Source organism: Artemia franciscana, chromosome 14 (assembly GCF_032884065.1).
Source record: "Artemia franciscana chromosome 14, ASM3288406v1, whole genome shotgun sequence".
NCBI lineage: Eukaryota > Metazoa > Arthropoda > Branchiopoda > Anostraca > Artemiidae > Artemia > Artemia franciscana.
The window spans coordinates 9452473-9466348 of record NC_088876.1 but is presented as its reverse complement, the minus strand read 5'-3'; the positions used below and the strand labels follow the sequence as shown (position 1 = coordinate 9466348).

General features: G+C 37.2%; 1 protein-coding gene across 1 annotated transcript in view; it reads left to right on the top strand.

The window, feature by feature from the left end:
* Positions 1-13876, top strand: part of LOC136035285 (proteasome assembly chaperone 2-like) — a 45729-nt gene that overhangs the window by 20124 nt on the left and 11729 nt on the right. Inside the window, exons 4-5 of the mRNA XM_065716968.1 lie at positions 657-826; positions 11402-11533. Of these exons, the coding sequence (XP_065573040.1) occupies positions 657-826; positions 11402-11533 (302 nt within the window). The remainder of the gene's footprint in view (positions 1-656; positions 827-11401; positions 11534-13876) is intronic.

The following is a 13876-nucleotide window of genomic DNA, read 5'->3' as shown; positions in this document are numbered from 1 at the left end:
TTATCTGGATACTAATGCAAGTACAGTGAGCCAAAAAGAACGGCTTTATTTACTTAGGCTGTGTCATTAAGTAAAAACTTTCTTGTTTAAATCCTTGAAAAAAAAGTTCCCGCGATAAGCTTCAAGTTTGAAGAATTGGCTCTCATGAGAAATTGTGAGTATACCATGAGATATACTCATGATATTGTGATTCATGAGAAATTGTGAGTATAATTGTGACCATTGGATTGAATCAACAGTTCATGAAGCTCCAAAGCCACGTTCCTTCTCCAGTAAAATTCGAATAAATCGGATACACTCCCTGGTTTTCGGATTATTAGTAGCTGAGTCGAGTGGTTAGCTCTGTAGACTAGAAATGCTTTGTCCGGGAAGACGGGGATTCGAGTCCTGGTGTCGCTGGCTATTTGTTTGGAACGGGGTCAATGTCCTGACTTCGTAAGCTCAGCCAGAGTGGAGCCAGCCCTAAAAGGTTACCTGGAGAACTCTGGGAAGGTAAACAGGAAAGGTGTGCAAAAGCACAGGGTGGCTGGCCCCCAACCCTCCGCTACACCTGCTGGGTGAAAGGCCATGAAACGGAGATCAGCATCGCTGCTAGGGACCTTTTTATAGATCAACTGATTTTAAATCCGTTCTTTATTATTATAATTTATTTTCAGTCTCGACGGTCAGATTTCGTCAGAAAGCTCGTGTCATGGGCCAAAGAACTGAAGGTAAACGAAATGATATTGTTAGGGAGCTCCTCGTCCAATGTGAGGAAAGATCAGCAAATGGTTGGTCCACAATACCGTTATTTGAAGAATGACTTTAGCACATTGGAATATCCAAGGTATCTTTTCTATTGTTTTTTAGTTGCATATGTAGAAATATTATAAAATTTGTATTTTTATTTATTTTAAGCTATTGATTATGCTCTATTATTTGTATCAAATTCGAAATTTTTCCTAGCTTGCCCGACCGGCGTTGCTGTGATTAAAAAGAAAATACCCCCCCCCCCTCCTTGCGGAACATTTTCGATGCGGAAAACTCTCGTGGAAAATTCCTAATGGGAAATTTTTACCTCGTGGAAAATCACCCTCCCCCGCGTTTTAATAACGATCGTATTTTTTAAATTTGAAAGTATTTGATTCCCCCGCGGACAATTTCCACCCAGAAAATTCTCCTCTTCGCAAAACTTCTCCAAAGAAATCCTTCCTTGGAAGTTTTTATTCCAAAGAGTTTTCTTGCGGGAAACCCCTCCACCATAACAAGGCCCCTGGAAAATTATCCCAACACATAAAAGAACGATCGTATTTTAAAAGCTAAACAAATTTGAAATTTTTTTAGGATTATTAACTTACGATTGGGCATTGTTGGATGATAATTAATTTGCAGATGATGTGAATAACGTGAACGGAAGCAACTGTCAAGTATTTGTGTTCAGGGGTTTCTAATTTTACCGGAAAATCCCCCTCCGTGGAAAATTCCGCCCTTCCGAAAACTTCCCCACATATAAGATAATGATCCTTTTTTTTCTAAATATACCAGTATTTGAAAATTTTAGGTTACGGTTTTTAACTTACCCGTTGGGTATTGTCAGATAATTAATATCCAGAAAATTTGAATAATATAAACATAAGCGACTATCAAGTATTTGTTTTCTGGGGTTTCTAATTTCAGTCAATTTTCTAAAAAAAATGTATTTAGAAGGTCTAAGTGGGGGGGGATTATGCCTAAAAATTTCGCAACAGTGTAATCAAAAACTCCTTATAGTTTCTTGACGATCATATGAACAGCGGTAGTAATGCATAAAAGACACACGCGCACACAGACACACATTTGATTAGATTTCTCATACATTCAATTAGATATATAGATTTCTCAAATGTTGTTTTTTTTGTGTTCAAACATTTAATATATGTTTTGAGCTTTCAAATGAGACATATTCATAAGATAAAAGACTACTGTTGTAAAATATTGTTATTGCTGGTATTAGTTGCTTCAGTTCGCGAAAATATAAAGGAGGGAGGGGTCAATTGCCTCCTTCTATCAACTGGCACCGCTACTGAAAGTGTATTATGTTCAAATTTCATCATGCCCAAAATGGAAGCACATAACTAACCTTTTATTGAATAACAAACTAGAAAACTTTTCTACTAAATATTTATAATGGTTGGACTCGTACAAGAATGTCAAGCTTTGCAAATAGTGGGGGGAGCTTTTTTAGCTTGTTGGTGTTTTAAGAATTGAAACCTCATTAAGAAAAGAATAAAGAAGAATATAGGTTTAAATATTGCTCTTGGTAGTTACAATTGCCTTCCGTTTAAAAATTAGTTTGTTTCAACATACTATAAATATATGAATAGTTGTGCAAAGTTCAGGTCCTCAAGGCAAGGGGGGGGGGGTAGGCACTTTTTGGTCATGTGACTTAGAAAATGTATCTAGCTGCCGCAAACCTTAAGAAGTTTTGCTGGCTGGTAGTTTTTCAGATTGGTCATGACCTGACTGGGGATGTTCACACTCTTCTTGTATTTATGTGTGTATACGTAAATAATTTAAATAATCACGTTATTAAGTTTTCTGAAAATGATAAAAACGACTTTTTATTATTACGGGGAGGAACATATGGAAACCTTCTTGATAGATGTAACCTGAACAGTGAGTGCTTAAGCCCAACACGTTCAAAGTTTTCCTGGTTGCATTTAAGACTGAACCTCGGGGGGGGGGGGGTATTTCTACTCCCATCAATAGCTATGTTAGAGTTTACCTAACAATTCAGGTTGATCTAACCAAGTTCCAGGAGTTTTTCCTGCTAAAGTTAGACAAATTTAGACTATTCTGCTGTTTCGTTTAAAATTTCATTTGCGAAAAATAATTGTTGCTAACTGCAAAATTTTTCCTATTTTTATCAGTCTATCTTGAAAATATATACCTGTTTCATCGAGTATATATCTTATTTTTGTCAATCTGAGAAAAACTTTCACCAGGGAAATGCTTTGACATATCAAATTGATAGGTAATCTATTAGTTCTTACAAAAAAGAGAGAAAAAGAAAAAAAGATTACCCGTCTAATTGATTGAGAAAATGTACTGAAGGGTAGTGCTCCCCCTAAGTTAGTGTGAAAGACCTATTAGAATACTTCTTGTCCTAACAATCTTTATGTTAGCGTGCTTGTTTCATCTCAAAAATAGCGACTAAGACCACACTGCCTTTCCATATCAAAGAAATACAAAGTAGAAACAATAGGGATTTTTTTTCAAGACATTTGAATTCAACTCAGTGAATATTTCGGCCCTATGTCCAAGGGCCGTGTTCAGCACAGTACGAGAAAAAAAAAGAAAAAAAATTATATATAAACTTACATTAAAATGTGAGAATTAAAACTAATAATGTTTTTTTTAAACTTAAAAAAAATAGCCCGAGCATCCTTACTTCAACGAAGTTCAACCTTACTTCGTAAGTTGCCCTCCAATCACTTTCGACTATTAAAAAAGTCACTGGGCCTTTCAATTTCCAATCGAATGAGCTGTTTTCGAAGTTTCTACGACAACAAATGGCCATCTCAAAATTTCTATGGGATGTATTGCGGGATAATACGAGGTGTGGGGTGGGAGTTATCCACCCTCTGATCACTTTGAATCTTAATAGGGACACTAGAACTTCTGATTACCAATCCAGTGAGCCCCATCCGAAGTTTGTAGAAAAGGGCACTAGAGCATCTGATCTCCAATAAATGAGCCCATTATGGAGTTTTTACTATTACCGTTTCAGTGTATACCTTATATGTCCCCAGGGCATAACTTATGACCCTTGCCCTGAGGGCTGTGGGTGGTTGTCATCGTCAAAGACATAATATCCGGACCTTTCAACTACGTTGAATAAAATGACTATCTCAAAATTTTCATTGGATGTGTTTGGGGAAATGGTGGGCATGGGACGGGGGTTAGTTGACCTCCAATCACTTTGATTATTAAAAAGGATACTATTCCTTCAAATTTTCAATCGATTGAGCTCTTTTCGAAGTTTCTACGACAACGAGTGGTTATCTAAAAATTTCTGTCAGATGCATTTCGGGAAAATACGAGGTATCTATGTGTATGTGTGTCTGGGGAGGGGTTACCATCCTCCGACTACTCTTAATCTCAAAAATGCACTAAAACTTCTGATTAGCAATCCAATGAGCCCCCTCCGAAGATTGTACGATTATCCTTACTATATTAACCTTAAATGCCCCTAGGGTATAACTTACAACATTTGCCCTGAGGGCTACGCTGAACAAAATGGCTATCTCAAAATTTTTATTGAATGTGCTTGAGGAAATGGTGGGGATGGGAGGGGGTTTAGTTTTCCTCTATTCTCTTTTGACTATTAAAAAGGGCACTAGCCCTTTCAATTTCCGATCGAATGAGACCTTTTTGAAGTATCTTCGACAGGTCTTTCGATACGAAGTATCCTAGTCTAAAGAAAAAGAATACATTTTGTCCACATCGCTCTTTACTTAGGCAGCGCTATTGCGCTGCCTTTAATCAATGATAACCCCTCTTCAGATTTGTACCTTTCTGCTTATTCGTTTTGATTATCTATTCAGGTCTGTTATTTCAGTTTTTATTCATGCCAAAACGACTCCTGAATGTTCTATCACCTCCTAACGAACGTAACTAAATTACGAATGCCATTAGTCGCCAAATTGTTTGCAAGTAAAGATCTATCGGAAAAGGAATTCTCCTGCTCTTGTCTATACTGAAAAATAAAGTAATGAGATGTCAGCACTATTCTTCTTTAGAGTGAATTACAAATGTTGCAATTAGGGATTTAAAACAGAAGGACATTGTGATTGCTCATTGCACAAAGATTCACTCAATAAAAGTGAATTAAAAGGGTGCTCAAAGTAAATAAAGTGCAATCACGCACATTTGGAATCATCTGTTGGGTTGAGGAGGAGGAAGGGGGGCACAGTACAAGACTAAGGTTATGAAAAATTTCTGAAGCAATGGTGAGAATTATAAATATCATCATTTCTCTTTATCGGAGGCAGAACCGAGGCCCAGAACGTACTTAGGTGCCCTTGATGAAGAGTATATAATGGAAGAGGATAAGTAAGGTCTACCTGGACGACAGGTCTGTGGTTTACATTTTTTTTTTTGGGGGGGGGAAAGGACTCAATTTCATTTTTCTTTATTCAGAAACTCTATATGGAAGTATTTCTCTACATTTGTTGCATTGTTATCTACATATTACTCATTTATAAGGCCCATTGAACAATTGAAACATTTTTTTTTTTTTATTAAAATACTAGGTGCTCACATGACGACTGCGTAGAATATGAACACTTCTTTGGGTGGCACAAACCACTGAGGTAGATGAATTTATGATGGAATCTTCAAATTTGGAATTTACACTTTCACCTCACTTGCCACTATCAAGTATTAATTATGTAATATGAAAAATACTAAAAAAATGAAGGATTGGCATTATTGAACAAATAGACTGAATATTTCACAGAGATAGAAAAGCGAATAGAAGCCATATTCTCGCTAATTGGCGTCAATTATTTCTTACATAACGAAAATTCTATTCTGAATGTATAGCTTGGCTCCTGGCGACGACAAAATCCGACAAGGAAATTTTGTAGAATCTGACCCCTTTCTTCTTTCTCTGGAATATATAATTGTCACCTTAAAGTTAAAAGAGTGAAGCCGTTTGCTTACTAATGAATAACATAAGCTATAAAAGATTGGCCTTTGTTCTTTGTTTTTACTGAATCAAACAGTTAGTGGTAAGCAACTATAAGAAAGCAGCGATACAGTTCAATTGTGACCAAAACTCTAAAAAGAAGAATTTTAATATGAATAAATATATAAAAAGAATTGGCTTATTGTGTTGATTACAAATATATAAAATTCATTAAGCTCAATGTTACCCATAAAAGGCTACGAGACTTAGAAAATGTGCCTGATTTTCTAAAAAGAGGAGAACACCCCCTAAAATTTTAAAATCCTTAATGGAAATCACACCATCAGATTCAGTGGATCAGAGAACCCTAGTGTAGAGATTTCAAGCTCCTATCTGCGTACACGTGGAATTTTGTACTTTTTGTCAGAAGAAAGATTAACCCGAGAGGTGACGATATAGAACCAATGGTCCTAGAACATCGGGATATGGCTCATTTAAATGAAAAATAAAAGTTCCAGTGCTCATGTCAAGTGACCGAAAATACTGAAGGGTAACTAGCCCCCCTCCCATGCCCTTTTTTCCCCAAAATTGTCTGATCAAAATTCTGAGATAGCCATTTTGTTCAGTATAGTTCAAAAGTCCCAAAACTATGCCTTGGGAATAATATGACCCCTCACGCCCAGCTCAAGGGGATAGGTCTTCGAGTTATAAAATTTGCCCGTTGTTAACGTATAGTAGGGGAGAGTGGGGTTGGTTCGGACGTGGGGTGAATCTGGACAAGCGCTTTTCTTCCTACAGAGCCGTCTGCTAATCATGAAAAAAAAAAAAAAAAACACTGTAGACTTGCCATCTAGCATTCTACTTGGTATTTAGTTTTGTTACCCCACGTGCAGGCGTTTTGGAAATATTTGAAAAAAAAACTGAAAAAACCAAGGTAAGGCATCCTGTATCTTCTTTACTTTGAGATTTAATTCAGCCTATATTAATAAACATTTAGCTTTCTTAATGCATGACACGTTTAACTTAGACTTTGTTAAGTTGTTTTGATTTTGGTTTTTGGGCGCCATCTGTAAGTTCTGAGGCGTAGGTGAGGTTTCAGGCTTTTTTTTCATGTGGGGTTCGTTCAAACAACCACAGTGGGGTGCATTCGGACACTGTCCGAAGCAACCCCACCAAATATTTTGGCCTTTCCAATCATTTTTCTTATCATTTACCTTTTACGATTTTAACCCGAGAGGTGACCATATAGAACCAATGGTCCTAAAACATCGGGATAGGGCTCATTTAAATGAAAAATAAAAGTTCTAGTGCTCATTGCAAGTGACCGAAAATACTGAAGGGCAACTAGCCCCCCTCCCATTCCATTTTTTCTCCCCAAAATCGTCTGATGAAAATTGTGAGATTGCCATTTTGTTCAGTATAGTTCAAAAGTCCCAAAACTATGCCTTGGGGATAATATCGGGATAGGGCTCATTTAAGTGAAAAATAAAAGTTCTAGTGCTCATTGCAAGTGACCGAAAATACTGAAGGGCAGCTAGCCCGCCTCTTGTGCCCTTTTTCTCCCCAAAATTGTCTGATCAAAAATTTGAGATTGCCATTTTGTTCAGTATAGTTCAAAAGGCCTAAAACTATGCCTTGGGGATAATATGACCCCTCACACCCAGCTCAAGGGGATAGGTCTTCAAGTTATAAAATTTGCCCTTTGTTAACATATAGTAGGGGAGAGTGGGGTTGGTTCAGACGTGGGGTGAATCTGGACAAGAGCCTTTCTTCCTACAGAGCCGTCTGCTAATCACGAAAAAAAACACTATAAACCTGCCATCTAGCATTCTACTTGCGTATGTTGTTTTTTTACCCCACCTGCAGTCGTCTTGGAAATATTTGAAAAAAACTGAAAAAACCAAGGTTATGCGTGCTGTATCTTCTTTACTTCGAGATTTAATTCAGCCTATATTAATAAACATTTAGCTTTCTTAATGCATGACACGTTTAAATTAGACTTTGTTAAGTTGTTTCGATTTGGGTTTTTGGCGCCATCTGTAAGTTCTGATGCGTAGGTGAGGTTTCAGGCTTTTTTTTCAGGTGGGGCTCGTTCAGACAACCACAGTGGGGTGCATTCGGACACTGTCCGAAGCAACCCCACCAACTATTTTGCCCTTTCCAATCGTTTTTCTTATCATTTACCTTTTTCGGATTTTTATTTTTACCTGTTTCTTATTGTTTTTTTTTTTTATTCAGAATACCTCGAGTATACAAAAGAAAGTGGCCAGATTCTCCTCCTGATCAAGAAAATATGAAGAAAGCCGTTGAGGCTTATATCAAGAAAGAAGGCACGTTGAGAGGAATTGCAGAAAACTGCGGTATAAAAAAATCTACACTCCTGGACTACGTCAAGCGATCAAAGCCATCAAGGGAAGAAGCTTCAACAAGTGCCAATGAGGAGCCTCAGCCACTCTGTATCAACTTCCTGGTGAAATCCAAACGCAACAGGCAATTTTTTGACATGGGACACGAGAGGAAACTTGCAGACTATTTCCGAGTCTGTTCTACTATGAACCACGGACTTACGACAAGAGAATCAAGATGTTTCGTCTGTTCTTAAGCTCGTGCAAATAACATTTCTGTACCAGAAAGTTGGACGGAAAACGAAGTAGCATCAAAGGATTTCTTAAGCGCAATCCAGACATTTTAGTCAGAAATCTGGAACCCACAAGTCAGGTGAGAGCATCCAGTTTCAGCAAACCTGTAGTTCAAACATCTTTTGTTAAGTTGCTTGATGTGTGCGGGAGATTTGGAGCCAAGCTGACACCCGATTGCATCTGGAATGTGGATGAGACTGGCATACCAACGGTGATTCTACCGCCTAAGTCCTAGCGCCGACTGGACAAAAACAGGTTGGTCAGACAGTGTCTGCGGAAAGAGGTCAAAATATAACTGCTGTCTGTTTCACAATTGAGTCTGGAGCAACTATCCCTCCGGTTTTCACTTTTCACGAGTGAATTTTGTACCTAGAATAATTAACGATGCCCCCCCTTGCTCACCCTCCTTGGATGTGTCAATGGCGACTTACTCTTGGAAGCTGTGAGACACTTTGTGAGGATCACCAAGCCAGATGCAGAGAACCCGATCCTCCTGCTAATGGACAACCGTGACAGCCATCTCGATGTAAGGGTGATCAAACACTGAAAGGAAAATTTTGTGACACTTTTGACATTTCCACCTCACTGTTCGCATAAACTGCAACCACTCGACGTAGGTGTCCTTTCTCCTTTCAAGAATGCACCAAAAGGGTGCTTCAATGAGTGGCTACAGTTATATCCCTGCCAGCGTATTTCGATTTACGAAGTAGCATCGCTCAGCAGAGCTCTCTTCCTAGATAGTGCGACGAACATTGTATCTGCGTTCCGAGCCACTGGGATCTTCCATTTCAATCGTGACATATTTCCCGAGGGAGCTTTTGTACCGTCGCTAGTGAAAGACAGGCTCCTAGATCAAACAACCGTTTCGCCAACTCTTCTGTCGTAGGCTGACTCCGAGTCCAGACCCTCACCAGCTTCTTCCATGATTAGGTCTCCGGAAGAAGTTAGACCCTTCCCCGAGTTGAAACTAGCTCTAGTTCGGGTCGCGGGAAACGGAATCGAGGCATGACTCGCATTTTAACAGACACACCTGAAAAGGAAGAGATTACAGCTAAAATGCAGAAAAAGATCAGACCACCAAAGCAATCTGCGAAGAAACGCAAAAACAGTATGACCCGTAGTGATGATGGCGAAAACGACGGAGCGGAGCCTTATTCCGGCTTGGCTGCCTTGAATGATTCGTGAAGCACGAGTCTCTTCACTGCGGAGAGCTTGTAGAGGACTTTGACTTAGTCTTTTGACATAGAAAATGCTCAAGTTGAAAGCTTTGTTCTTGTGAATTTCGAGCTGAGAAAGTCAAAGAAGTGTGGTTTTTTCTGTGCTTCCCAAATCAAAGGAAAAAGTGGAAGTGACATGGAATTCTCTTTCCTGCGCAGAAATGGAGCACGGTTTGTCTTTCCAGATATCAAGGACAAAGCATTTGTGTTTTCAGATGACATTGTTCTTGCCCTTCCATCGCCTGCTGCTACCGGCAAGACAGAGCGGACAAAGCGAGGTCTCACTTTCCATTACGACCTCTGCTGCTACAACTTGAGATAAAGAGGATCCAATTGTGTACATATTGTTTGATTTTAAGATTTCTCTGTATCCGAACTTTTAAGTACATTGCATTTTATTGAGAATTAAGTGCTGTCCGAACCCACCCCCATATAGTCCAAACTCACCCTACACGATGGGGTTGGAAATTTGTGAAACATTAATAATTTGAGCTTAGTTCTAAAAGACGGGAGATAAAAATCTGCAAGAATTTCCAACGAAGCATCAACACATTCTCTTCTGTTCCAGCCAAGAACTAAAAAAGGCACTGAAGTAGAAGCCACAACCAACCCAAAATTTCTGTCCGAACCAACCCCATCCTCCTCTATTTCTTATGGGAAGTACAGGGGAAGGGGGATATAGACATTTGGGGGTGGATTTTGTGCTGGGATTAGGTTTCCATGAGAATAAATTTCCGTTTGAAGGGCAATTTCCGGGGGTGAAGTTTCCAGGGGAAATTTTACTCTTTGGGGACTTGATAGAATGCCTCCTAGACGAAATTATTTTTATTTATCTTACTTTCTCTTTGCCTTCTCAATTTTGCATTTAGACATGTTCCGGGTGAATCGTCCAAGGGAAATGTTCAGCGTGTCTGGATTTCCGGGAAATAATTTTAGCGGAATGGGGATTTCCAGAGTGATTTGAAAAACGGTTAGAACTTAATCCTTTCCAAATTAAAGCATGCTATGGAGAATTTTTCGGGTTGAGTCTTCTCCAAGAAATTTTACAGAGGGGGATCTTCAGTGAGGATAGAATTGCTCACAAGGAATTTTAAGGGATGTCTGTGCGTGTTTTTTCTTTACATGGGAGTAAATTTCCACGGAGAGGGGAGGCCTCCTCAATACAGGGCTCTTTACGCTAAGTTTAAGTGTTTTTTTCCAAATTTTTAAGAACAGCTCCTGAAACGCAAGGCCTTTAAATTGGAATAGAAAGCTTTTTAAAGGTACCAAAACTTTAGTGTGAACATTTAGGTATTGTGGAGGGGGCAATCCCTCCATATACGGAGTAATTTCTGTTCGTTTTGAGTTTTAATACTGATTCTTACTTTCGGTTGAAGAAACATGTTTTGTTTAATTTGATGTACTATAAGGCTCTAGTAGTTTCTGGCGGTATATATATATATATATATATATATATATATATATATATATATATATATATATATATATATATATATATATATATATATATATATATATATATATATATATATATATATATATATATATATATATATATATATATATATATATACGAAACTTAATTTAGATTTTATGTAAATGAGATTATCGCAATCCTCATCATCTGCTATCAGATTCTGTAGAAAAACAAGAGTGAAACCGTTTGCTTATCAAATGTGAGCTGTTAAACATAGGCGTCTGTCCTTTGTTTCTATGGTGTTTCCATGTTTATGTGGTGTTTATAATTCTATTTAAACTATCTCGGGGTGGTTCTACCTTCATTTTATTAATAGAGATTTGCTTTGTACTGAAGTTGCAAAGGAGCTAGTTTCAAAGTTTTGCAACACTTTATCTACTTACTGTGCCAGAACTTTAAGTCAGAAATGGTCTTTTAGGTCAGAAAATTGGATTAAATTTGAACCACTGCCAAAGTACATACTCGAAGTTAATCGAAATGAAAATATCGAAGGAGGAGATTCAATCTCGATTCCTTTTGGCGGAATTTGTAAAGCTGTCTATCAAGCAAGGTAATTAAACTGTATCAATATTTTTTGGGGTGTTCCCATTCTTGTTTTAAGAATGGGGGAGGGAGTGACGAAATATTCTACTGGATGTTTGTAAAAATAATTGATTTACATATAAATAGTTTTTTTTTTCTTTTAAACATTTTAACAATATAAAAACTTTTATGATATAAAGGATACCATCATGTTGTCTCTTCTCTGCATACTGCCTCTGTATATTTTCCCAATAAATTAAATTTTGTTTTTTTTTTAAACATAGGATTTTAAACAATCCTATGAAGAGATTAGCTATTATCTATTATAGTTAACATAATCCCAGGGACTTTATGTACAAGAAGTTTTTTGTCTAAAATTGGCCTCTTTTAAAACTAAGAAAAATTAACCTGGATTAACCACATCGGTGTACTCACCGTTTTATTTCGCCCATATCCTTGCACTCGCATTTGGTACATTACGAAATATTTGTACATTACGTACAGATTTTTTTGTACATTTGTACATTTTGAACATTTGTACATTTTTTTGCACATTTGTACATTATTGTACAGAAACATTTGTACATTACGCAGGGTGCGTACTTGCAACTTTTTTTTAATATGTAGGAAGACACGAGGAGCTGACGAAACGGAGACACGCTAAAAGCTTAGCAAAGCAGCTTATACGAGAACGTAGAAGGCTATTATACGCAGTGTTTAAGAATGAGTAGACCTTGAGAGGTACACCTGTCTTTGGAAACCAAAGACATTCCAAAAATATTTGTACTATCAGAAGAAGAGATTTTTTAATCATCTTTAAAACAACCTCGGAATCAACATGTTAGCTGCGACACAACTGACTTCAAAGCATGGCGAATATGAGTATTATGAAGGAAATGCTTTCTTAATGAAACCAAGGTTACGGAATTCCCTCACAAAAATATATTGTTACCACACAGTCAAACCGAAGAGAGGCATAAAAGAGCGACTTGGGTGGAAATACTGTCTTTGCAGAGTTGTAAAGAATCTCCTGATTGGCAGGATAGATTTCATAAGTCTAGAATAATATACTAAAACCGGTTCATCAACATACCTTAAATTGTAGCTTTTGCTCCGCTTCATGCATCGCAAAGAGCTTGAAGTTTTTTTTTTGAAAGCTATTAAACTGGCTATTAATTAAGCAGTTCTGCAAAAAAGAAAAAAAAGAAAAAAATACTTAAGCGTTTCTGCTCTTCAAGTCTGCAAATCCGTACTTCTTTAATTGTAACTATTAGAAATTAGCAAAAGTTAAAAAAAATTAAAGCCAATATATTGGTAACCTTGTCAGTGTTGAATGTGTAATAATGTAAAAAGATAGATGTAAAAATGCGTAAACAAAAGGAGCATTTATCAAATTGTAAATGCTTTGATAAAATAAACATCATAGGAATCCCCACTTGACGGAAAGGTTTTAACTATCAAACACCTTAGCAATGCCACGTTCAATTTTTCCTCTTTCTGTTCTACTTTGTCTCCTCCACCTCCTATTTTGCCTCTATCCATCTCCATATTCTGTCTCTCCCAGTCTCATTCTCTTATAATCCCTGCTTAATTTTTTTATTCAAAGGAAGAAATTGTATATTAGCATACTATATCGAATAGTGCCTTTAACAGTTGCAAAGTTTGGAAAAGAATGAACTCTAACTGCATCTCTTTGACGTTTGACGTTTCCTTTTGCTTGAAAATAACATCTGATAGAAAGACCATATCCAGGGGGGGTCTGAACCCCCCTATCCCCTCGTAATTTTTCATGTTTTTTTAAAGTTTTTTTTGCGTTCAATTTTTAATTCGTTTTTTGGAATTAATTTTTTTTAGTTAGATAACTTTTTTTAAGATTTAATTAGTGAATTCATTTCTTATTTTTCAAACCTTGGGATTGCTCACAAGTGTGATTGTGAAATTAGTGACAAATTATTGAAGATTATTAATCTAATTTTTGAAAAAGGGGAAGTACCAAGCGATTTGAGTAAAACTTTAATTAAACCCTCTTTAAGAAAAGTGATGAGTGTGTGTGGTAATTAAAGAGGCAATATATTGGTTTCTGTAGGAAGCAAATTACTTAGTATGGTGGTACTTTTTAGACTTGGAGATGCTGTAGATAAAGTTTTAAGAGAAAAAACAGTAGAGTTTTAGGGAGGGGGAGAGAATGTATCGACCAAATTTCCACTCTTAGATTTACAATTGAGAAGCGCCTGAGTCATGAGGCTCTTATAGTCCTCGGTGTTATAGATTATGAGCAAGTATTTGTTCTGGTAGTAGAGGATCTTTAGGGAAGGTCCCATTCTTGAATAGTGTGCCAAATAAGTACATTAAAGTTATCAACGCTATGTAC